The sequence below is a fragment of the Bufo gargarizans genome, chromosome 6, assembly GCF_014858855.1.
Source record: "Bufo gargarizans isolate SCDJY-AF-19 chromosome 6, ASM1485885v1, whole genome shotgun sequence".
In the NCBI taxonomy this organism is placed as follows: Eukaryota; Metazoa; Chordata; class Amphibia; order Anura; family Bufonidae; genus Bufo; species Bufo gargarizans.
The window spans coordinates 161680913-161708200 of record NC_058085.1 but is presented as its reverse complement, the minus strand read 5'-3'; the positions used below and the strand labels follow the sequence as shown (position 1 = coordinate 161708200).

General features: G+C 40.1%; 1 protein-coding gene across 1 annotated transcript in view; it reads left to right on the top strand.

Annotated features, from left to right (window-relative positions):
* The window catches only part of LOC122941006 (cGMP-dependent protein kinase 2-like), a 322377-nt gene that overhangs the window by 212747 nt on the left and 82342 nt on the right, over window positions 1-27288 (top strand). Inside the window, exons 8-10 of the mRNA XM_044297977.1 lie at window positions 12603-12697; window positions 14606-14674; window positions 16937-17038. Coding sequence (XP_044153912.1) covers window positions 12603-12697; window positions 14606-14674; window positions 16937-17038 — 266 coding nt within the window. The remainder of the gene's footprint in view (window positions 1-12602; window positions 12698-14605; window positions 14675-16936; window positions 17039-27288) is intronic.

Here is a 27288-nt window from a genome sequence, read left to right as displayed (position 1 = left end):
TTTCTGGATGTGAGAGTGTATGTGGAGGATGGTATGATTACGACAGATCTTTATCAGAAACCCACTGACAGGAATAATTTGTTGAGGCATGATAGCAACCATCCTCGACGTATGTTAGACTCACTCCCCTGGAGTCAGATGTTACGGGTGAGGAGGTTGGTGTCTGACGATAACAGATTTGAGGACAGAATAAAAGAGATGAGCCAAAAATTCTCTGATAGAGGTTACCCATGGACATTGTTGCAGAAAACCAGGAATAGGGTTTCACTGGTTGATAGGGAGACCACGCTCCACAGTGCATCAGGGAAGAAAACAATGGATCAGATTCCTTTTGTTTCTACTTTTGGGTCTCATAGTGGTGATATACCACATATATTATGGAAAGAATGGCACATTCTACAGAGGGGCCTGCCGTCGATACCTAAGTTTAATAATCCACCATTGATGGCATATAAGAGAAATGCGACCGATATAGTTGATACACATGAAGATGGCCAGATATATCTGGCACTAAGAAAGATGGGCAGTTTCCCGTGTTTGGTTTGCTGCAATTGTGGCAATATGAAAAAGAAATCTAAGATTAGGAATTTTTAGACTCCTGTTTTGGATGCTCACACCCACCGATGTGCAGGGATTTTAGGCTGGCACTGGCAGGGTTTTGTATATACGGATAGGTGCTGATGTTCCTTTTATCTATGCCTATGTTCGGGATAAAGAAATATCATAGCTTTTGAGTATTAGAGTATTACATCTGTGCGCTCCCGCGACTCCGGACGCTGGAGAACGGGGTTACGCACATGCTCTTTAATTAATGATAATTATGAATAATGTGACACTGATGAAAGGTCTCATGCTGATTAGTGATGTTAGGAGAAGTATAGCATACCGAGGAGATTGGTTCCCCAATAGCATGGGAGGAGTTTTATGCATTATAGAGGAATATGGATATCACTCTGTACCAGGCTTGATAAAGGCTAAGATGTAGCCAAAACGTAGCTGTCTGGTTTTTACTGCACGCATTCTGTAAGTTTTGTCCAATAAAAGGAATACACTGGAGATGCTGCTGTCACCTTTTGTTTTATGCTATTCGGTGGACCGCTGAGGATCTGTGGTCGTTATTTGGCTGGTGCATTCCGGTGGGGTCCGGGAGATCTGAGTGTGCTGCTCTACAATACTGTTTGTACAGTTCAGTTATGAAGTCACTTTGTGGGGCTTACATAATAGAAACCACTCATAAATGGCTCCATTTTAGAAACTACACCTCAAGTTATTCAAAACTGTTTTACAAACTTTGGTAACCCTTTTAGGTGTTCCACAGGAATTAACTGGAAATAAAATTTAAAAATTTCACTTTTTCAGCAGATTTTCCATTTTAATCCATTTTACTCTTACACAGGAAGGATAACAGCCAAACAAAGCTAAAAATCTATTACCCTGATTCCACAGTTTACAGAAACACCCCATATGTGGTTGTAAATTGCTGTATGTGTACATGGGTGCTGTTATTGGTAAAATTTTTGGGTACATATGATTTTTTGATCCCTCAAAATTACACGTTAATGGGCAAGGTGACCCAAAAATTGTTTGTTTTGGCATTTTTTTTTTTTTATGGCATACACTCGAGACTGTAAAAAACCTTGGTACCGAACTTGGGTTCAGTTCCAAGTGGTATCTTACAACTGAACCGAAGTTTGGTATCAAGGTTTTTTACATTAATAATTAATTTACAAAGTCTCGCGAGACTCTGCAAAGTAATAACTTTGGCTCATCTGAGCCAATACACTCTAATACTATCCGAAGTCTATTCGCTCATCCCTAGCACTACCCTTAGAGGTTAGTTCATGTGATATTTTTATAGAGTAGGTTGTAACGGACACAGTGATACCTAATGTGTACAATTTTTTTATTTCAATTTTACACAATAAAAACTTTTTTTTTGTTTTTTTTGTTTTAGTCTATAGTGCAGCGTTTTGATGTCTGTCTGACGAAACTGAGCCAAACCGATCCGTCCTGACTTACAATGTAATTCAATGGGGACGGATCCGTTTTCACTGATACAATATGGTGCGTTTGAAAACGGATCCGCACCTAATGCAGGTGTGAAAGTAGCCTTACCCAAAAATGCCTGTCGCAGGTGGTAAATGAGATCCATTTAAAAGTGGGTGATTTCCATCAGGAATCTATCTCATGTTATGTTTTGAAGGGTCTGCCTGCTCCAATGGTTTTGGGCTTGCCATGGTTAAGCAAACATATCCCTACCAGCGACTGGCAAACGAGACAGATTCTCAATTGGAGTGAGTTTTGCATGGACAACTGTCTTAATACGTCTTTCTCTGAAGTCACCACTAAAACTGTACCCTCGATCATTTCCAAATTTTCTGATGTGTTTTTCGAGAGTGGTTACCAGGAGTTACCCCTAGATCGGGAGTATGACTGTCCTGTCAATATTATTCCTGGAGCTAAACTGCGCAAATCTTGGTTGTATAATCTTTCAGAGCCCGAAAGAAATGCTATGCGAGAGTATATCACCGAGAGCTTGGCGAAGGGTCATATCAGACCATCCAAATCCCCAGTGGATGCTGGGTTTTTCTTTGTAAAAAAAAAAGGATGGTGCCCATAGACCATATCTGGACTTCTGTGAGCTTAACCGTATTACCGTCTGTGATCCTTACCCCCTTTCTTTGATTCCAGATTAGTTTAATCAAATTGTCAGTGCCAAGGTGTTCTCTAAATTGGATCTGAGGGGGCATATAATTTGGTAAAGATCAAAGAGTGGGACAAGTGGCAGAAGGCCTTTAATACTAGTGATGGACAAACATCGGCCGGGACGGTTCGCAAACGAGATCAAATGTTCACGATCCGCAAGTTTGAGGCGGGCCCCATTCACTTTAATGGCAGGCGAACCTGAAAAAACTTCAGTTCATATTTGCAGCCACCAAATACTTAGTAAAAGTGTACAAATATTCCTACAACACGGACAGTGACATACTAGAGGGGGATCAATGACAAAAATTCCAACCAAAAATATGTATCTTAATCAGGGGACATTTTTATGCGTCTTAAAGAGAAATTCTCTGAAATTTGCCCTGTTGGAGCCTAGAAAAATGTTATTTTAGGCCACGGGAGTACAGGCCATAAAATAATGTTTTTCAGCAGTTTCTTTTCAGCTTTTTGCATAAGCTTGTGGGAAGTGCCCTGCTTTTGGGCCTCCGGTTCCAGCTGCTCCTTGATCGGCTCTGCTGCAGCAGATGTAGGAGTATCACCATTCTCTTTCTGGCTCTCCTTCTTTGCCCTTTCTGAAACTTTCTTCAGTTGCTCTGTGAAGACAGCTTAGTCCCGTCTCTAACATTTCTAGGGAGCGTAAGGAGAGAGAGAGATCATCCTCCTGTTTGCAGCTGTACTGTCGTGTCAGGTCACCTACAACTGTCTGGATATGGGCTTCAGACCTTAGGCCGACGTCACCCGACCTCATTCTCATCTCGTCAGATATAACTATCTGGTCGCTACTAGTAACCACCTTTGTTTCACAGGACCTTGACATGGTAGCTTCACTCTCTGAGTTGCTATCAGTCACAGCACATACGTCACCTATACCGGTCGTGTCATTATTAATTCTGACCTCTAGGGGCATCGATGAGCTAATCCCTGCCTGGGACACTTCCTTAGTAACCAACCAATATTGTGGCACACGGCATAAAGAAAAACACACAAAGCCAAAATAAAATACCTTGCCCGTCTGGGCCCTAACTAAAACAGAGTTTCCTAAATCACCTAAGTCCTTGTTCACACCCTGTGAACGCAAGCGGCTTTCTCAGCCAATGTCCCACAGCCTCCTGGCTGTACAGAGCACAGTACGTCCACTGCCTCCAGTCCAGTGTCTCAGCACACATGGGGAATAGTGGTCTCTCAGCCCTCCTGGCTTGGACCACACAGAGCCTCCAGGCCTTTGTCCACAGGCAACACACTCCCCCCTTGCTGACACCCTGGGAGGTGCTTTGTGCCAGCCTGATTACTTCCAGCTGGTCTCACCTGTGGTGGAATAGGGGTGTGGACCGAACTATCCACTGGGGTGCCACGGGTTGCATGCTTGACGGCCGTCAGAATGTTCACCCAGTGGGCAGTAAAAGTTATTTTCCTTCCCTGCCCGTGTTTGCTAGTACTTGTGTCTGTGGTCAGATGTATCTTGGCACCGACACTGTGTGCCAGAGATACATTTACTTGCCGCTGAACGTGGCCATATAGCTTTGGAATGCCCTTCTGGGAGAAAAATCTCCTTACAGGGACCTTCCATTGCGGTGTGCCAATGGCCACACATTTTCTAAAGGCCTCTGAGCCCTCCAGTTCAAATGGCAGTAGTTGGCGGGCTAGCATTTTCGACAAGCCAGTGGTAAGCTGTTGGGCAAGAGGGTTATCTGGCGTCATCATCTTTTTTCGCTCGAACATTTGGGCCACGGAAGCCTGCCTTTTGCCAGATGAATGCGACGACAGCACGGTGGAAGGTGGAGGACAAATGGGAGGAGAGAGGAGAGGGAGGATAAGAGGCAGGACGTGGAGCGCCGGGAGTGTGTCTTTGTGGGTTCTGATGATGTTGCTCCCACTGGGCTCGGTGATAGGAGGCCAGGTGCCTTCTTAAGGCGGTCATCCCTAGGTGAGTGCTGGGCTTACAGCGTTCATAGCACAGGCTGCAAATGGAAACACTATTTTCAGCAGCGGAACCGTTAAAAAAAGCCCACACTGCGAAGTCAGATATGACTGTGCATGGTAAATGGCTTATTCCAGATACATTAGCAGTCTGCTTTTTGCCTCCTGTTCACAGTGAGCTCTGCCTGCTTTTCCTTCTTCTCCTCCCTATCTGCTTCTCCGTCTCTCCCTTTGAACTCCCCTCTTCTTCCTCTCTTGTGGGCACCCACGTAAAGTCCATTGACATATCATCATCATCACCTTCACCACCACTGACATTAGAGATCTCGAAGTGGGCAGCAACAGCGGAGGCCACCGTGCTTGGGCTGATCTGGGTACTGTTGTCAGACTGCTGGGTGGCGACCGTTGATCCCTCTTATTCCTGATCCGATGCTAAGAATGGCTGCCCATCAGTAAGGTCTTGTAATGGATGGGAAAGTAATTCCTCTGACTCAAGCGGAGGGGACATGGTGGTGGTGGTGGTGTCATCTTTGGGGGTGCACACAGCAGAGAGTGAAGAAGGTGCAGATAGAGAGGATGAGTAGGGTGCAGAAGTGGAAGTCTGAGTGAGCCACTCAACCAAGTCTGGTGCGTCCTTTGACGTAATCGCACGCACCTTCTGCAACTTCCCACTTAGGCTCCGGCCTGGTGCACCTGCCCGACCCCTGGCCTGCCTTTTCCTCTGCCTGTAATTTTTTATTTTTTTGGGGGACAAAAGTACCTATAGAAGAGCAGTATTTGTGAAAGAAGGTATATCACACCCCTGCCTCAATCAGTTTTTTTGGGGGGAAACTGGTATATCACACCAGTAGAAATTATTTCTTCCAATAGCGCTTGTCACTCTGTGTAGCTGAGGTAACGCAGCAAAACCGCAAACAAATGCTGCACTACCTAAATGCACTATATAGAAAGTATATTATTTGTATTTAACACCCCTGCTTCAATCAGTTTTTTTGGGGGAAAACTGGTATATCACACTAGTGGAAATTTTTTGTTACAATAGCGTTTGGCACTCTGTGTAGCTGTGGTAACGCAGCAAAACCGAAAAAAATGCTGCACAACCCAAATGCACTATATAGAAAGTATATTATTGGTATATCACCCCTGCATAAATACGTTTTTTGGGTGGGCAACTGGTATATCACACTAACGCAGTAAAAACGAAAACAAATGCTGCACTACCTAAATGCACTGTATAGAAAATATAGTATTGGTATATCACACCCCTGCTTCAATTAATTATTTTGGTGGCAAACTAGTATATAACACCAGTAGAAGTTATTTGCTTCAAGGAGATCATGTCAAACAAATCTTATAGATTTTTTTGACTGGGTGACTAAAATAATAGACGGTGGAGGTGCAGTAGACATCGCATATCTATTTTGTTACAATAGCGTTTGGCACTCTGTGTAGCTGTGGTAACGCAGCAAAACCGAAAAAAATGCTGCACAACCCAAATGCACTATATAGAAAGTATATTATTGGTATATCACCCCTGCATAAATACGTTTTTTGGGTGGGCAACTGGTATATCACACTAACGCAGTAAAAACGAAAACAAATGCTGCACTACCTAAATGCACTGTATAGAAAATATAGTATTGGTATATCACACCCCTGCTTCAATTAATTATTTTGGTGGCAAACTAGTATATAACACCAGTAGAAGTTATTTGCTTCAAGGAGATCATGTCAAACAAATCTTATAGATTTTTTTGACTGGGTGACTAAAATAATAGACGGTGGAGGTGCAGTAGACATCGCATATCTAGATTTTAGTAAGGCTTTTGACACTGTCCCACACAGAAGACTTATCAATAAACTGCAGTCATTGAGCATGGACTCCCATATTGTTGAGTGGATTAGGCAGTGGCTGAGTGACAGACAACAGAGGGTTGTAGTCAATGGAGAACATTCAAAACAAGGTCATGTTACCAGTGGGATTCCACAGGGATCTGTACTGGGACCAATTTTGTTTAATATCTTCATAAGTGACATTGCAGAAGGCCTCGATGGTAAGGTTTGTCTTTTTGCTGATGACACAAAGATATGTAACAGGGTTGATGTTCCTGGAGGGAAACGCCAAATGGAAAAGGACTTAGGAAAACTAGAAGAATGGTCAGAACTCTGGCAACTGAAATTTAATGTGGATAAGTGCAAGATAATGCACCTGGGGCGTAAAAACCCAAGGGCAGAATATAGAATATTCGACACAGTCCTGACCTCAGTATCTGAGGAAAGGGATTTAGGAGTAATTATTTCAGAAGACTTAAAGGTGGGAAGACAATGTAATAAAGCAGCACGAAATGCAAGCAGAATGCTTGGATGTATAGGGAGAGGTATAAGCAGTAGGAAGAGTGAAGTGCTTATGCCGCTGTACAGATCACTAGTGAGACCTCACTTGGAGTATTGTGCGCAGTACTGGAGACCATATCTCCAGAAGGATATTGATACTCTAGAGAGAGTTCAGAGAAGAGCTACTAAACTAGTACATGGATTGCAGGATAAAACTTACCAGGAAAGGTTAAAAGACCTTAATATGTATAGCTTGGAAGAAAGAAGAGACCGAGGGGATATGATAGAAACTTTTAAATACATAAAGGGAATCAACTCGGTAAAGGAGGAGAGCATATTTAAAAGAAGAAAAACTACCACAAGAGGACACAGTTTTAAATTAGAGGGGCAAAGGTTTAAAAGTAATATAAGGAAGTATTACTTTACTGAGAGGGTAGTGGATGCATGGAATAGCCTTCCTGCAGAAGTGGTAGCTGCAAATACAGTGAAGGAGTTTAAGCATGCATGGGATAGGCATAAGGCCATCCTTCATATAAGATAGGGCCGGGGCTACTCATAGGATTCAGATATATTGGGCAGACTAGATGGGCCAAATGGTTCTTATCTGCCGACACATTCTATGTTTCTATGTTTCTATGTTTCAATAGCATTTGTCACTCTGTGTAGCTGCAGTAACGCAGCAAAACTGCAAACAAATGCTGCACTGCCTAAATGCACTAGATAGAAAGTATATTATTGGAATATAACACCCCTGCTTCAATCAGTTTTTTGGGGGGGCAACTGGTATATCACACCAGTAGAAATTATTTGTTCCAATAGCGTTTGGCACTCTGTGTAGCTGCAGTATCGCAGCAGAACCGCACACAACTGCTGCACAATACAAATGCACTATAATATACTTTCTATGTTAAAAAGTATATTATAAGTGTAATACACCTCTCCGTAAATCCTACCTATCGATAGCACACCTGTACCAGTCCTTAAAAGGACTTTTGTTGCTCTATTAGCTAGCGTTTGGTGTCCCTAACAGTCTGTCTCTGCTACACACAGCAACCTCCCCCTACACCGGTAACAGACTGAATGTTAAATGGTGGCCAGATCGGGTATATTTATAAGGTAGAATGTGTTTTCATGTGCTGAAACATCTCAATTGGCTGTCCTGTACTACCTGATGGAAGTGTCATGGGTCAAAGTTCTTCACAATGTAAAAAAATGACATCGTCAAATGTTCGCCTGTTCGGCGAACCGCGAACGAGCAAATTTCGCCGCAAAACGGCCGCCGGACGAACCGCAAGGCCATCTCTATTTAATACTCCTGAGGGTAATTTTGAGAATCTGGGTATGCCTTTTGGGTTAACCAATGCTCCAGCGTTTTTCCAACACTTTATCAATGACCTCTTTCATCATCTGGTGGGGAGATTTGTTGTTGTATATCTGGATGACATACTAATTTATTCTCCAGACATGGAGACTCATCAGGATAATGTGAGACTGGTGTTACAGATCCCAATAGAGATTATATTGTATGCGAAGATGGAAAAATGTGTTTTTGCTGTTCAGGAAGTGCAATTCCTGGGTTACCTGCTCTCATCTTCAGATTTTCGTATGGATCCCAAGAAAGTCTGTGCGGTGTTGGACTGGGATCGACCCGAAAATCTGAAAGCGCTTATGTGGTTTTTGGGATTCACCAACTACTACCGTAAATTCATCTTGAACTATTCTACTGTGGTTAAACCTTTAACAGACATGACTAGGAAGGGGGTCGATTTCTCTGTTTGGTCTAAGGCGGCATTACAAGCCTTTTCTGCCATGAAGGAATGTTTTGCTTCAGCCCCTATTCTGGTGCAACCGGACGTGTCTCAGCCATTCATTGTAGAGGTTGACGCATCCGAGGTAGGGGTGGGAGCAGTTTTGTCACAAGGTCCTTCACCTAGTAAATGGCGCCCATGTGCTTTATTTTCTAAAAAAAAACTGTTGACTGCTGAAATAAATTATGACATGGCTCATAGGGAATTGCTGGCCATTAAGTTGGCTTTTGAAGAATGCCACAATTGGTTGGAAGGAGCAATTCATCCTATTATGGTAATTACTGATCACAAAAATCTGGCTTACCTTGAGTCGGCTAAACGATTGAATTCAAGGCAGGCCAGATGGGCCAAATTTTCTTGATTGTCACCTACTGCCCTGGGGTTAAGAGTGTCAAGGCAGATGCTTTGTTGCGTAGCTTTCCTGGGGGGGTGATTATAAAGATAAAGATCCTAGCACTATTTTGTCTGAAGCGGTAGTCATATCTGCCCTATATCCTGATCTTGAGGCTAAGGTGTTGGAACCCAAGAGAATGCACCAGACTCTTGTCCTCCAGGGAGATTGTTTGTTCCTTCAGACTTAAGTCACAAGGAATTTGAGTAACATCACTGTACTGTCTTGGCTGGACACCCTGGGAGTAGATCCACTGGCGATCTCATCTCGCGTAGATTTTGGTGGCCAGGGCTGCGTAAGTGTGTTGAGGACTATGTGTCAGCCTGCTGTACCTGTGCTCGTGTTAAGGTGACACAGACTCTGCCTTCTGGATCTCTTCTTCTGTTACCCATCCCATCCAGACCTTGGACGCATTTGTCCATGGACTTTATCTCGGATTTACCAAATTCTTTGAGAAAGACTGTGATCCTGGTGGTAGTTGATCTGTTTAGCAAAATTGAGCATTTTATAGCATTCTTCAAATAAATAGATTTCCAGCACGGAGATAAAATCTTGCATGTTCTTTATTGAATATTCCAAACGTACACGCAGTGCAGTGAAAAAGGTCCCTCCATGTCCCTGGTCAGACAGACATGTTTTGAGCCTGCCGGCTTAGTCATGGTCTCATTTTATAGCATTGCCTGCTCTACCTAATGCCAAAACTCTTGCACAGGTGTTTGTCGATAACATCATAAAACTACATGGCATTCCCTCTGATGTGGTGTCTGATCAGGAGACTCAGTTTGTTTCCAGATTCTGGAAAGCATTCTGTACTCGACTGGGGGTACAATTGTCCTTTTCTTTGGCTTTTCATCCTCAATCGACTGAACGGACAGAGCGCACCAATCAGAATCTGGAGACTTACTTGAGATGTTTTGTTTCGGAGAACCAGGAGGAGTGGTCTTCATTCTTTTTGTTAGCTGAGTTTGCCACTGAGTTTGCCACAGGAGTCCACTGATAAGCTGCAATTTTTGGGCATATGGATTCCATACGCAGTTTGGCACATTTTCTGATTTTCAATCTTCTAGTATTCCTGAGGAGGAACGATTTTCCTCTTCTTTGCCTTCGATTTGGCAGAAAATTCTAAATAACCTGAAAGAGATGGGCAACAGGTATAAGCATGTGGCTGACAGGAGACGTATAAATGGTCTGGACCAGAGTGGGTGATTCTGTGTGGCTGTCCACAAGAAACATTAAGCTTAAGGTACCTTCTTGGAAGTTGGGCCCAAGATTTATTGGTTGATATTTCACTGCCATTGTTAATCCTGTAGCCTTCCGTCTTGAACTTCCTCAGGCTTTGAAAATTCATAACGTATTTTATAAGTCCTTGTTGAAGAAATGTGTCGCACCTGTTGAGCCATCCTCCTTGCTCCTGTCATGGAGGACAATAATTTAGAATTTCAAATCAGCAGGATTGTGGACTCTCGAGTTCTCCGTAGATCCCTCCAGTATCTCGTCCACTGGAAGGGTTTCAGACCAGAGGAGAAGATATGGGTTCCAGCGGCCGATGTTAATACGAATCATCAGGTGAAGGCCTTTCACAGAGCCCATCCTGATAAGGTTTGTTATGGGTGCCCGGAGGTCACCGGTAGAAGGGGGTACTGTCACTGTCCTTCAGGTGACTGATGTCAGGAGATCAAGAAGACTGGCTGAGTGAGGAGGAATCTAACAGCCTCCTTGATTTCTCTTGATTCAGTATTGACAGGGCTAATGACCACTTCCCTTTTCTCAGCTGTTTCTCAGTGGTCATCACTTCTACCCTTTATAGTCTGACCCCTTCCTTCTGACTATGCAGTAAATAGCTTAATTTGGGTTTGGCTGAGCTTGTGTGAGGTTGTCTCTGGTGTTCCTGCTCGTCCCTCAGAAGTTAAGTGTCGTGTTTGTTTGTAATTTGTATTATTCCCTGTTGTTTGTATCTGGGCCTGAGACAGACTTCCATTCAAATGGGTCGTCTCTGGTCCTAACCTTATTCCAGGTCCTTATAGGGAAGTTAGGGCCTAGATATACTGCATAGGAATATTCCTACCTTCAAGGTCTATTTATATTGATAGGTAGTAAGGGCCCGGATCAGGGTTGTTTAGTAGTGTCCTGTTCCTTCCCTAGTTTCCACGCCCAGTTACTGTTCCCCTTCCCCCCTGTGTTCAGTGTGGTCATTTCCCCCTACAGTGATCATGACACATAGCTGTGGTTCACCTGATTTGATGTTCTTTTCCCTAGTTATGATACTTTTTCTTAATATGCAAATTAGGCCTTTGCTGCAATGAGGACATCATTATTGCTCTTTTATGCACTGAAATTCTGCTCATTTCTGAGATCACTATCATTCCTCATAAAGAGGAAATGATTGCTGAGTACAAATGCAGCTCTCATCTCCCTGACAAAAAGGGAACAAAACGTCCCTGAAAATTGTCTGCAAAATTGGTCTGTGTAAAAGGATCTTAAGGTGGGGCATCCTATATGTTTTTGATGCTTTCCAACCTCCTGTCCCTGCATATTGCCAGCATACACTGCTGAGCAGTGTTACAACCACTAGAAGCTTTTTTTAAATTAGATCTTTTAAAAGAAGACATTAAAACATAGCTAATTTTTTTCTGCTTCTACATGATACAGATGAAAGTAGATGGCAGGGCAGCAAATAAAATGACAGTTTGCTATTTCCAGATAGAGTGGATTTGGTATAGTCTCGGTAGAGAAGCAACAGGATTTCATCTGCTCAAGCCACTATTTGTTTGCTAACATACTGCTCCGGCTGTGCTAATCATTACAATGGATGAGATAGCAATCTCCTTCTTTCCTGCAGACCTATTTGTTGGCAGTGATAGGAATTAGAGCTGACTTTATAAGCCGTTCATATTAAAACACACCCCCTTCTGGTGTTGATACAAATTAAATGTGGTTGGCTCTCACTTCTGCCTGTGATCCGCCAGTTCCTCATTTAAGTAATTAGGAGTCTGGTTGCATTTGAGGAGGTTTTGTAGATGAAAATAAAAGATCAAAATAGGCATGAACAGACCTGCAAGTGCTGGCCCTCGGGATTCCTTGTAAACAATATGTTGCAGGCTCATCTGGCAACTGCTCTGTTCTCATAGAAGCTGATTTTCTCGATAAAATATAAAGTCAGCTCATTAAAGAACAAAACAGCTGAACAAACGGAGGGCAGGAACTAGTGAAACATCCTTTTTATGCTATTTATGCTTCCACCTTGAAAACAACATAGAGTTCTCAGGGGTGCCATTGTCCAATGGGCTGAGACCTTCCTATGGATTTATTGCAAGGCAGCAAGCCAAAAAGATTTGTGCACCTCAACTATTGCAATCATAGGATGGAATACATATAAGCTGATGGGTGGTGTTGATAAATGTAATGATATTATTCTTTCCTTTATCTAGGTGTGTGTGACACAAGCTGTGGAAGGATCTCAGGAACCACAAGAAATCAAAACCTTAGGAGTTGGTGATTACTTCGGAGAAAAAGCATTAATTAGGTACAGTTTAGACATAAATTGTGGGTATATTCTTAAGCAAAGGGATATTTCACCTCAAACATGTTTCATTAGGGCCATATTTCAGAACATTGATGTTTTAAAGGGGTTTTCTGAGATTTTTGTACTGAAGACCTATTCTCTGGAAAGGTCATCGGTATCTGAGAAGGCATCAGCACTTGCAGTGGCTTTGCAGCATTCTGTCAGCACACCAATGACAGCTCTGTATATAGTGTATACACTGTATATATACAGTGTAACTGTTCTTCCCCACGTTGGGAATCATATGTTATCTTTCTAAAAGGAGGTATTTCTATGTTGGACATTGATGGCAAATCCACAGGACATTCTCTAGGACCCATAGCTGCATAATCTCAAATCCCATCATGCCACTGCTGTGAATGGAGAGGTGGCTGAGCATGTGTGCCTCTCTCCAATAACTTCTATGGAAGTTCAGAAAATAGCTGAGTAAGTATGCCCGACTATTTTTGAACTCCCTTTATTCCATATAGGCAAAATACTTTGTAAATGGACCTAGTCTTACATGTTGTCATCAGTCTTGTAAAGAGAGACAAGTTAGAAATGAGTACATAGATCCTTCTAGGACTGTCAATATAGAAAGTATGGTTGGAAATCAAACATTGATCTACAAGAAGCCCAAGTACAATTTTCAAATTAACAATCTGAAAGTATAATTATTTTTCAATGTCCCCAATATTTTTCAATGTTCCTGCTTGGAATGGCTAGCTTATCTATGCGTAATGGCCCTAGACTGAATCAGGGTAGTCAGAGTCATATGGCAACTGGAAATACCACTAATATGTAGGGTCCTTTTACACGACTGTAAGTGTCATAGGCTATCCCTATGATAGATGACAAGAATAGGATATGCTGTATCTTTTTTGCAGTAACATTACGGAGCAACAGATGTCTGCATCTTTTGCGGCCCCATTGAAATGAATGGGCCGCGGACCCAGAAATACGGTCATGTGAATGGACCCTAAAGGATGTATTAACAAGGCAATGCAGGGTTACTTAAATTTTGTATATGGTATATCCACTAATACTGTAATATACTGTATACAGTAGTAGGTGGAAGTCAGAAGTTTTCAGAGGAACATAGCTAGGATTTTGTGAATAAGAGTATGGGAACTTCAGATCATACAGTACAGATTATTCTGTGCTTCTCGGTCCCTAACCTGGAGGGAGCTAGAAACATAACCACTACATTTGTACATGTTTTAATAGCTTTTTAGTAAGAATATTTAGATGAGTAATTTCTCTATAAAACAGCCATACACTCGTTTAATTGTTTTCTTAACTTTCATCTTGGCCTTTTTCTTCTAGAAGCAGGGAAAGATTAAGACTTGGTGGGTCTCCATCATGAGTCTTGGAACCCACCTTCACCCCTATTATAGTCACATTTTGCAGAGGTGAACATGCATGGCTGCAGTTTATGGGAGTTATGGAGACAACCAAGAGAGCAACTCTATTGAAGCCACATGCATGACTATCTCTCCGATGAATGGTCAAGACCCGCTTGATCTTCAATATGAGGGACACCATGGGAACTAGACCATTGTAATCTCTCTGGTGCTACCTAAGAGCCCTAGATAGAGAAGAATACCATTATATACAGTACATAGTAGTCAAAAGAGTCATTTAATTGAATATAGTAGTATGATATTATATAACTTACATGAAAAATAAGATTGCAAGAATGTACAATTCTTTACATAATGCTTTATGCAGTTAGATCACCAGTGCAATGGTATTGTTTTTATGTCACATTCTCTCCATTGCGCTCTTCTTATTTGATCCTAACCAGATGAGTGAAGCAATGACATGAGATACCAAAAAGACTAATAAAGTGCCCAATGCCTGATTTCTCATTCTGTCCTTCTCCTTAAGCGAGGATGTCCGCTCAGCCAACATCATAGCTGAAGAGGATGACACACAGTGCCTTGTCATAGACAGAGAGTAAGTGTTTCTTTGGAGATTACTGTTTCCTGGTTGCATGAATTTCAGTTCTGAGATGTGTCTAGTATTCCAGCTCAATGTCATTGACTTGTTACTCGGCATAGTCTATTGACAATAGTGCCCAATTTTGCAATCTTGGGTGACCTGCTTGGAAGGTTTTGTATAACAAATTTTCAGTTAAGGTCAGAGGTAGCTTTTTGCTTTATCCCTTTACATTATGTTAGATTGTTTTGTATTCTATATCTTTTTAACTACAGTAGTCAAATATTAAGTGAAAATAAACAAAAATGTACAAACACTTGTTCAATTATTGTGGTCAAGAACTGCCCTGCATTCTGTGGCTCCTTGCGGCTCTGACCTAACATTCTAAAATACGCCATTGATGTAACTGGCCCACTACTTCAAATGATGTATCAGACCTTAAAAATCTCTAAGCATTTCCAAAGGAGGAAATCGCAGAAAGTCAGATATTTTCATATTTTTTCATATTTTTATATGTTGCATTTATTATTCAAATGTGCATTTGGTAAATAAATATTAGTTTTATGTCATATTTGAAGATTTGTTTTCTACATTTTCATTTTCATTTTACTATGGCTAAAGGTCCTCATACACACTAGTGTATTGTTCACCGAACCTACTGAGGTGAGTTCGGTCAAAAGTTTAATGTGTATGGGGAGCTCCTGACTCTCCCCAAACAGAAGTCGGCAGGCGGGAGAAGAATTGGGCAAAATTAATATTTTCTCCCAATCCTTTTGTTCTCCTGGGGATAAGCTGCAGCCAGACATGTCTGGCAGTGGCTTTCTCCCCTCTCCCTATTAAATACACATATACATTCAGCCAAGCTGAATGTGCATGCGCACCAGGCAGTAGGGTGTGACAGCTGTTGGCCAAATGACAAATATTGAATGTGTATGGCAGCATTTAGGATAAGCCATCAGTGAATGTAACTGTGCAGCATACTGCACCTAAGTCTAATTCTCTTAAATAGTACAGAGCTGAAGCACTAGACACAGCCACCTGTACAGTATGAATAAGTTGCTCTGTTTGTGTCAACAATGACATGGCCCATTCATTTTGGTGATCTGCCATGACCATACCCCCATTAATTGAACATTGATGACCTATACTAAAAATTGGGTTATTAATATTATGTAAGTCCCAGATAACCTCTTTATAGGGATATTTCCATCTCATCCTTTTATGGCCATGATGGGTATATCCACAGTAAGCACTGGCTGTAGGTCGCTGAATTTATGGAAACATCCAAGCAAGCCATTGCTTCTCTCTTTCTGTAAATCCCGTAGCAGTGAATGGGAGCTACAGAAGCAACATAGCACATCAAGCTACATCGTTTCCATAACTCAGGGGTTACGGAAATAGATTAGCTTGCTGTGGTGCACTCTGTGCATAGCTCCCATTCAATGCTATGGAAATTACAGAAGGAGCCCATGTCGTTCGGCCATTTCCGTAACTAGCCCTAACCCCAGCCGGTACTTACTGTGCTAATTCCCATTTCGGCCATGAAAAGTCCAGATGGGAATAATCCTTTAAATGTCTAAATTCAACTACTCATCACCAAAGCTTAATATATTTTTTTTATATGAAATGTGCTGTTTATAAATGTACTGTGCAGCTTCAGATAAATCCCAATAGATCATTTAAGCAACCATTAATTCAGCATTTTTTTGAAAGGCAATTTTTCCTCTATCACTTACAAAATATATGTAGCTTAGGGCGGGTTCGCATTACCGTTAGAAATTCCATTTTAGCGTTACGTTATAACAGAGTTATAACAGAATATAATGGAATTTTAGGACAGAAAGCAAAACGGAACACTTTAAGAGGCTTTCCATTTTGCTCTGTCATAATACATTTCTATGGGCACATATAACAGTTGACAGCACCTCCGTCTAAAGTCCTTGTATACATAGCAATAATTATTATGATTTGTTAGCTTATGATCAGTGATAGCAGAGTCTACATGTAGAAAAATATTATCAAAAAATGATAAATAAAGTTACTGTTGATCAAAAGTATCTGCGCACACACAAAAAAAAAGAAAGCTAGTCTGATCCGATGTGTTTTAAAAAAAAATGGCAGAATATGTATAACCATAGAAAATTCCATATTTACAATCAGATACTTCTCGTGTTTGATAAATGGCCTTTATTTATAATCTACCTTTAATATTGACCTCTGTTAAAATAATATTGCCTTATAGTTGTATCTTCATTGTATATATTCACTTTTCACATCCAGCACTTTCAATCAAATGGTCGGAACTTACCAGGAGTTACAGACGTATCTGCGGGAATACGTGTACCAACTTGCACTCAATGATCACGACAGGAGGAATGCCAGGTATGATATTAGTATAAAAGATTTTTGCAAATTTTCAGTGATCTTTAGATTCATCTGTCTTATTGTGTATTGTACATTTACGTCTGTTAAATCAGGTTTTTGGATAGTCTGTATGGTCAGTTTTATTTCTTTATCAAACATACAGTACTATGCCTCTAATGAAATCTCTGTAAAAAGAAAGTGTCACAGGTGATGGAAGTACATTAAAGGGTTTAAAGAGAATGTGTCATCAGAAAATGACGCACTGTTTAAATTACGTTTTTATATTTAACATATTTTGAAATAATTTTTACACATGTCTGAGATCACTGAGTAATGTAGCCTTATCAGCACAATGGGGGATGGGTACTAAATTACAAGGCATATCATTACACATAAGGTTAGTAATTAAAGGGAACAGAAATAAAGGGACAGAACCAATCAGTAATTAAATATATCCTTACAATACATTCCACCTCTGGTTCTTCCACTTGATTTTCCACACCCAACATCCGGACCTATTCTATATACAGTATATACCCTAGTCATTTGATAGAAAACTACTTTGGAACCATTGTATCTCCTAAAAAACAAAATAAAAAAATTGTGTGTTGGACTAACAAGAAGTAGCTCAGTGAGGTCTTCTTCACTTCTGATCTTCTCGGAAGTCTCTGGTGCAAAGTCAATCATTCATTTCTTGATGTTCTGCACACCTGTATGGCCTTTTTTGTATTTTTACAAATTTCAGTATATTCTACTTATTTATGTGAAGGGTTTTGCAGATATAATGACAGTGCAGGGCTCAAAGCCTCTTCTCAGTGGGTGTCCACAGACAGTCCATTACCTTGTCTGTGGGAGGAGTGTAGACACTAAGACCTCCTCCCCTCACTGGTCTGTAGATCATTGCATCAGTCCTGCTGATTGGTCAGGAAGTCTTGGGCAGACAATTACCTTTGAGGTTCTCCCCTGGACATATAGTACGAGCAGCAAGGCATCGTTCAGCACGGCAGACCAGTGATTGAAGTCTTTTCTTTTTGGATGACAGTAAGGTCACCGAAAACTTTTTCTTACCACACCTGGTATCATTGAATTGGGCAGCCCCTGGACACTTTTGAGGTTGCCAGTCCTGGCTCTCTTTAACAGCTGATACTACCTGCACTTAAGGATGATGTACTTGGAACAGTTACAAAACAAAATTCCTAGTCCATCATTTTAAACTAAGTCCCTGTCAGGGAAAGCCGTTCATAAAGTGGTTTCTAGTGTTAATCCAGCACCAAAGTGCTTGTGTGCTCTACCGAGCACAAGAGCACAATGGAAGTCAATGGGAGAACCCCAGGCACCCTGTGCTCAGAAGAGAGTGTCTGGATCACAAAAAAAGGTTAGAAATTGATGGAAACCCCATCAAAATGGTTTGGAAACAGCATTAGGAGGATGACTTGGTGCATCTTGGACTCCCATTACCTATGACATACAATAGACAACCACATCAAGGCTATATGCCAAAAGTCAGGTTTGTGCAAGCCAACAATTTATCCATGAGACAGATACAGTCAGCATACCTTACAATGGCAGCCTTGTGCACTATGAGACAGTCCAAACCAGCTCTCATCTGACTCAGAGCCAATGAGCCTCAAAGTTGCTTCACATCTGTTGGCTAGCTTGAGTGGATCTGCGCACCTAGATCATTATCATTAGGGTGACAAAAAGGTTTCTGATTGTCCTAACATAATATTCAATAACCTTTCTATACAGTTTTGTCATGTAAACTAATTTGCATAAACATGGGCATATGGGAAAGACATGCAAATGTGTAGAAAATGTGTAGAAAAAAGCAGTGATCAGCGGCAGGGGCTATATTTAAATTCGCAATATTTTGCGAATATTTGGCCGAATAGTCATATATTCGCAAATTCGCGAATTTGGCAACTTTCCTATTGGTTGCTAGGGATGTTGCTAAGTGATGATATTCACAATAAATTCGTAATAAATTCACGATTAGAATATTTGTAAATATGAATATATAGTAGTGTTGAGCGCGAATATTCAAATCGCTAATTTTAATTGTGAATATCGCCACTTCGAGAATTTGCTAATATTTAGAATATAGTGCAAAATATTCATATTCACGAATATTCTAATTGTGAATTTATTGCGAATTTATTGCGAATTTATTGCGAATATCGGCACTTAGCAACATCCCTAGCAACCAATAGGAAAGTTTCCTGTAGGAGTAGTGTTGATCACGAATTTTATTGCAAATTTTCCAATTGGAGGTTTTTGCAATCAAGAAAAATGACGAGATCCCAACTTCTCGAATTCGCAAATGTATGACGAATGTCTAAATATTTGCCTAAATATTTGCAAAATATAGCGAATTTGAATATTGCCCCTGCCGCTCATCACTGATATTTAGCACTATATTCTAAATATTTGCAAATTGTCAAAGTGGTGATATTCGCGATTTAAAATTTGCGATTTGAATATTCGCGCTCAACGCTAATAGGTTATTGAATAATATGTTAGGACAATCAGAAAACTTTTTGTCACTCTAATGATGATGATCTAGGTGCGCAGGTCCACCCAAGCCATCCAACAGATATGAAGCAACTTTCAGGCTTTTTGGCTCTTAGTCAGATGGTTTGTAATGTCTCATAGTGCACAAGGCTGCCATTGTAAGGTATGCTGACTGTATTTGTCTCATGGATAGATTGCTGGCTTGTACATACCTGGCTTTTGGCATCTAGCCTTTATGTGGTTGTCTATTGTATGTCATAGATAATGGGAATCCAAGATGCACCAAGCCATCCTCCTAATGCTGTTTCCAAACTATTTTTATAGGGTTTCCATCAATTTCTAACTTTTTTTGTGAACCAGACACCCTCTCTTCTTCAGAGCAGGGGGTGCCTGGTTTGATGCTTGAATCATTGACTTTCATTGTATTCAATTGTACTCGAGCACACGCAGTGTTCGTCTGAACACTGCGATGTGCCGAGCATAGCAATGCTTGAGCCAATCAGCAGTTTGGCAGAGCATGCTCGCTCAACACTAGTGGTTTCCTCTCCACCCCTGCTTCAAATATCTGTAAAGAATAAATCAAGGCAACTGGACTTACTGTAGATTTCAGTTGTCTTGATTTATTCTTTACAGATATACCATGACCTGGATAAATGAGAACCTTCACAGACACCTGCTTCAAATAGATCAAATAAAACAAACAAACTTTTGTTGATTCAAAATTTAAATAACACTTTCCAATGGTACCATAGAGGTCCTCTGCCAAGCAAAATAAACTTTGATAAAACTCTAAACCTCATCTTATTTTCTGCATATTAAGAAAACCCCTTCAAAACAAACATACATATAGTTTTTGCAAGTAATAGAGATCCTTGTCTTCATCCATCAACACATTAAACAGTAGCAATTCATGGGTATCTTTTCCAATGTCGCTTGTAGATAATAAAACACAAAACCATTAAAATCACTTTTATTTGTGAACCTTCCAAGATACCTAATGTTGTTTTGTGATTTACTAATGTTTTGTATTATGTATTCTGCAGTTAATACCTTTGGCATTTTGCAGAAGTACCTAGCTTTTTTATATGTTGAAATTAATAGACAGTTTTTTTCATGAAGGAACACAGGAAATCTCGTCTTTCATGGGGGTGTCTTGTAACTAGGGGAAGGGCACAAGGGCTGTCTTTGTGTCTGTGACTTTCACCTTGTCCTCTTCCATCCCCTCTAGGTCATATAAGTCCACCCCTTCTGGTCAAACAGTGCGATCCTCCCTCTTTCAGTCAGTTTACACTCAACTGTTCATGAGGACAAATCTCTGATGTTAGCACATTTAACATGTTATATTTGACATATAATGCAAACATAGAAACAAACAAATCTGACTATATAGACATGGACACATGAAGGCCCACAGGAAATGTTTCATTGAATTCAATAAAAAAATGTAGAGCTCAATCAAAACTTTTGTCACCAATAAAAATCTGAAATCTCCCAAGAAAAAGTAAAAATCCCCAATGCACATATGATATAAAAAAAATATATATATCGTACTCCATACACATTCATGATTTAATTTATTAATTTCTTGCTGCAGCATCAATTATTCATATCCACATACAGCTAATAACCATGCCTTATTCCTGGAGTACAGACTGCACACACAACACTGCTAAACATCCATCAGTCTCCACTTCAACACAACTGCAACTTAAAGCCACACCGGGGTACCAACATTTCTGAACATTTAACACACGTGCCGTTCTGATCATTGCAGACACTTCAGTGCTTTCTCTTTTGCTCTGCCATAAATTAACATCTTGACACTGCTCTGTTTTCCAACTCCTCAGTATCCCCGCAACACCATAGCAGCTCTGATGTCCACAATCTGCAAACTGCAACTTCACAAAGTCTTAAAGATTTTCATAAAAATTTGGTCAGTTCTACAATTTTAAAAAGAATGTTGCTAGATTCTACCAAGCCAGCCTACTACAGCCACACTCATGGCCCGTAGCAGAGTTTCACAACACATGTAATCCTAATAATCTACATGTAGATTATTAATTGCCGTAAATCGCCAGGTTCCCATTCGGAGTGGCAGGTCCAAACTATTTTCTCTCTATGTAACACCCTATTAAAAATAAGCATATTCTTTTGCTCAAATCCCACTTCTGACACCAAGTTTAACATAATGTGAATTCTAAATATTTGAGAATGAATAAGCTTACACAAGCTAAGTGAATACAAATATTTACTAAGTGTGATTAGATATGAAATAACATACAAATCACATACAGAATAATAAATGTTTTATATATTACTAGCCTAAATGTGGTGGAGACTCCATTGATCATGCTATAAAATATGGCTGTCTACCATGTTATAACACATGGCTGACACCCCAGGTATAAATGGCATAATATTGCTGAAATTAAAAAGAAACACAACCATTGTTATAATTATTTTGTATTAATATGTGTACTGCAGCTTATATGTTTTCCACTTTAAGTGTGACCCTACCATAGAGGCAGACAATGTGGGCTCTATAGAGCTCTTTTTGAGAGAGGGTCTAACCCTAGGCCCAAAGTAACCACCCCTTTTTCCCACCCACCAACCCTCAATCACAAGCCACAGCCACAGGGGAAAGCTTCAGTCAGAAGTAAGAAAAAGGAACTTTGGTCAATGGTTCCAAGATGATGGCTCAAATTTTTCTCTAGCATCTCAGCTGGATTTAGATCTGGTTTCATTTGGTCATTCAAGAACCCTCCATATTTTCTGGCATTTAATGCTGGACTTACTTGTACGTTTGAAGCAGTGTTTCTGAGTAAATTGCTTTGCAAAACAAATAATTAGACACTAAACAATTTCCTATAATATATATATATATATATATATATATATGAAATTTATTAAATTAAAGATGAAAATGTGTTGAAATAACATAAAGATCACATAAAGACTATTCAGTACAACAAGATTATTCCATCTGACATATTGTTTGCCTCCTATTTTTTACTGATCTTGCTTTGCCTGTCATAAATATCTTTCTGTGCAGTTAGCATTTCACTTACTGTACATTAGATAAAAAGGTCCTTTTGATAAATGGTTTTGAACAATATAGGTAAAAGTTCAGGAAGCACTGGTGTGCAAAGCCCCATTGAGCTTAACATGTATGCAAAGAGGATTGACATTTTTTTTTCATAAATTGTATTGAAAAGCAGTTGACTACAATTTCCAATACTGGAGGTGTCTTGTAAAAAACTTACTTAAAAAAATGTAATAACTAAAGTCATTGTAGTTGCATATGTTAGATGCATCAGTCAGAAGTACACATCAACAATATTTCCCAGTGTATTTCCCATCTGTACATCAAACAGGTTCTCCAAAAACAGTCTAACCTAACTAATTCAATCCTACTATAGATAAGTGGGTAATAAACTTTCAGCTAAATCCCATTTGCTGCCATGTCGATGATTATTTTCCACAATACACATTTGAAATTGACTTAAATGGACAAAAGCTGGCTTTTCAATTGCTGCCAACAGATTTTCATTTCCATTGCTGGCCATAATGTTCAGAGAGATTTAATGAGTCTTTATGAACAACATTAAAAATTCATCTCTCAACACCATCCACCCAGTTACATGGCAACAACCTCCATCTCTTTCTGCCTTTAATGCTTTAATAAGTGCTCCATTCAGAGGAAGCGGATTGTATTAAACCGCCACTTGAGTGAATTGTTTATTAGCCAACATTAGGCTTTTGTTGGATCTCATCAGCGATATTACTAAAGAGCAGCTCATTTAAGTAAAAAACACGTATCATGTATGTATCGGTACAGCTCTGACAATCACCTTTTCCTTTTACCACCTAGTAGTCATCTCATGAAACTTGCATAATGGCCCTATTAAAATATGTAAAGTGTGGCCCATATTATCCATATATTTAATGTAAATAAAACTTCATAAGCCCACATCAGTCTTCTGTTTCCCTATTCTACAGGGTCCCACCAAATATGTGGTATACAGTAGATTCAATAGGACCATAGGGGACTAGGTATTTGAAATACTGATAATATAATTTTTGGGCTCATGCACACGACTGCTTGTTCGGTATGCATTCGGTCTGGATTTTTGGCGGCTCAGATGCAGACCCAAGATGCTATCCACAGATATGCATGTATAGCATTACAGGTTCCCTTTAAGGGCTGCCATCAATATAGTATCACCACCTACCTTGATTCCACATTAGACAGCTGCTTTCCCCTATATGATTATCATTTGACATATTCTATTAGTATTCCTGTATCATTCTATAAAGGCAGATAATTGTGGAGCACTACATCAGTGATGAAATGATTCTATATGGAAAAAGGTTTCATTACTCCCATAGAGAACTCAATCCTCTGATACCTAAATTACATCTCAAGAACCAATCTATGCATTCACAGCCACAGATATTCTTTATACCAAGAACCAATTAATAGTAAAAGCTTCTTATCACTCTCTATTAACACCTTCTAGAAAGACGTTCTAGGACGTCATATTTCTAATTACAATTTTGGCCGCTGGATATGTTATATTAATGCTGACAGCATGTCAAGTGTTTCTTATTTCAATTTTCTTTCCATTGAGTAAAGGTCTACTTCTTTGTTTCCTAAAAACGTTAATTTATAGGATGTTACTTTAAAGAAGAAGCTCCCCATAGCTTTGCAAATATAAAGAATGTAATCTATAGATTTTTCTGTAAACTGCAAATGTTGGTTGGGTACAAGAAGGTTTTAATATGATCATCACAGATGTCTGTTGAGGATTATACTGCCAGTAATAGCTGCTCTGTATACCAGTATCTCTGTTAATAACTTAATATATACCGTGACAAGTAGTGTCCCTACAAGGACCCCCTAGGAGCTATAATATGAAGACATTTATATTCCTGTCATGTCTTGTGCTTCATTCGACATCTAGCACACTGTGTGTTGGAAATTGCATCCTAGATGTTATACACTTGGGAGTGAATGGTGTTTAGTATCTCATTTAGTACAGAAGAGTGCTCCAAGACTTAATTATCCAGGGGCCCGCAAACCGTACTTCAAGGTGGGCATAATAATATGCATTTCAATAAGTCACTTCTTCTAACACTTGAATAAAGCTTCTGTATGTAAAAACCCTTTAAAAAGAGCAATGCAATGTATAGCCATCCAGCTATTATTGGTGAACTAAATTATACTCTTTAAGATTCAGTTCAAGAAATGATAATTATGTCTTTCACATGTTGTTCATATCCCTAAGCTCCATTTCAGCCTACATACTGGTGCGATGGGACTACATGAAGCAGTGGAGCATGGGTTCTTAGTGTATGATGGCTAGAATATGTGTAGGTGCTGGTAAATTGAGTTTTCTTGGACAGATAAATGTCAATGTGTGTGGACCTGGATGATTGACAACTACAAGAATGAAGCACATTTTGCTTCAGGCTTCTCTAATAACCTAGAAAAATAAATCCTACCGACAAACATAGATGGCCTACTGACCCTATATACATTGTATGACCCATCTAATTACTTATGACCATTCCACTTGCCTCAGTTATGTTAATATGTGTACACAAGACTTCAATATCTCTTTATGTTGTATCATTGATTTTCTTTATACACATGCTGACCATCAAGACATATCTTAAAGAAGTTTCTGGCTTATAAAAAGGGTCAAACCCAATTCACTGATCTCCCGCCGCTCGAGTCTTTGCTTCCTCACCACTCACCAATCACTGGATGGGGCGGATTAGCGATGTGGCCAGTGAATAGATGAGCAGTCTCATGTTAAGAGGTACTAGGAAGTAGAGACTGATGCGGAAGAACTAGGGTATCCGTGAAATGTGTATAACTTTTTTTTTTTAAGCCATTTTGACTATTTCTTAATAATAAAACAAGTTACTCCCTGGTAAACCCATTCAGCTCTAAGCAATGGGAAATTCAAAAAATAATGATGGTACTATACAGGTCCTTCTAAAAAAATTAGCATATTGTGATAAAGTTCATTATTTTCTGTAATGTACTGATAAACATTAGACTTTCATATATTTTAGATTCATTACACACCAACTGAAGTAGTTCAAGCCTTTTATTGTTTTAATATTGATGATTTTGGCATACTGCTCATGAAAACCCAAATTTCCTATCTAAAAAAATTAGCATATTTCATCTGACCAATAAAAGAAAAGTGTTTTTAATACAAAAAAAAGTCAACCTTCAAATAATTATGTTCAGTTATGCACTCAATACTTGGTTGGGAATCCTTTTGCAGAAATGACTGCTTCAATGCGGCGTGGCATGGAGGCAATCAGCCTGTGGCACTGCTGAGGTGTTATGGAGGCCCAGGATGCTTCGATAGCGGCCTTAAGCTCATCCAGAGTGTTGGGTCTTGCGTCTCTCAACTTTCTCTTCCCAATATCCCACAGATTCTTTATGGGGTTCAGGTCAGGAGAGTTGGCAGGCCAATTGAGCACAGTAATACCATGGTCAGTAAACCATTTACCAGTGGTTTTGGCACTGTGAGCAGGTGCCAGGTTGTGCTGAAAAATGAAATCTTCATCTCCATAAAGCTTTTCAGCAGATGGAAGCATGAAGTGCTCCAAAATCTCCTGATAGCTAGCTGCATTGACCCTGCTCTTGATAAAACACAGTGGACCAACACCAGCAGCTGACATGGCATCCCAGACCGTGGGTACTTGACACTGGACCAGGCATTTTGGCATTTCCCTCTCCCCAGTCTTCCTCCAGACTCTGGCACCTTGATTTCCGAATGACATGCAAAATTTGCTTTCATCCGAAAAAATCACTTTGGACCACTGAGCAACAGTCCAGTGCTGCTTCTCTGTAGCCCAGGTCAGGCGCTTCTGCCGCTGTTTCTGGTTCAAAAGTGCCTTGACCTGGGGAATGTGGCACCTGTAGCCCATTTCCTGCACACGCCTGTACACGGTGGCTCTGGATGTTTCTACTCCAGACTCAGTCCACTGCTTCCGCAGGTCCCCCAAGGTCTGGAATCGGTCCTTCTCCACAATCTTCCTCAGGGTCCGGTCACCTCTTCTCATTGTGCAGCGTTTTCTGCCACACTTTTTCCTTCCCACAGACTTCCCACTGAGGTGCCTTGATACAGCACTCTGGGAACAGCCTATTCGTTCAGAAATTTCTTTCTGTGTCTTACCCTTTTGCTTGAGGGTGTCAATGATGGCCTTCTGGACAGCAGTCAGGTCGGCAGTCTTACCCATGATTGCGGTTTGGAGTAATAAACCAGGCTGGGAGTTTTTAAAAGCCTCAGGAATCTTTTGCAGGTGTTTAGAGTTAATTAGTTGATTCAGATGATTAGGTTAATAGCTTGTTTAGAGAACCTTTTCATGATATGCTAATTTTTTGAGATAGGAATTTTGGGTTTTCATGAGCTGTATGCCAAAATCATCAATATTAAAACAATAAAAGGCTTGAACTACTTCAGTTGGTGTGTAATGAATCTAAAATATATGAAAGTCTAATGTTTATCAGTACATTACAGAAAATAATGAACTTTATCACAATATGCTAATTTTTTGAGAAGGACCTGTATGTAATACAACATTTAGTGCAGTGTACTAGGAAAAAGAGCCAGATGTTGCTCCAAACCTTAAAGGGGTTGTCCCATGAACAATATTATACACTTTTTAAACCAGCACCTGGATCTGAATACTTTTGTAATTGCATGTAAATAAAAATGTGAAAGGCAAGG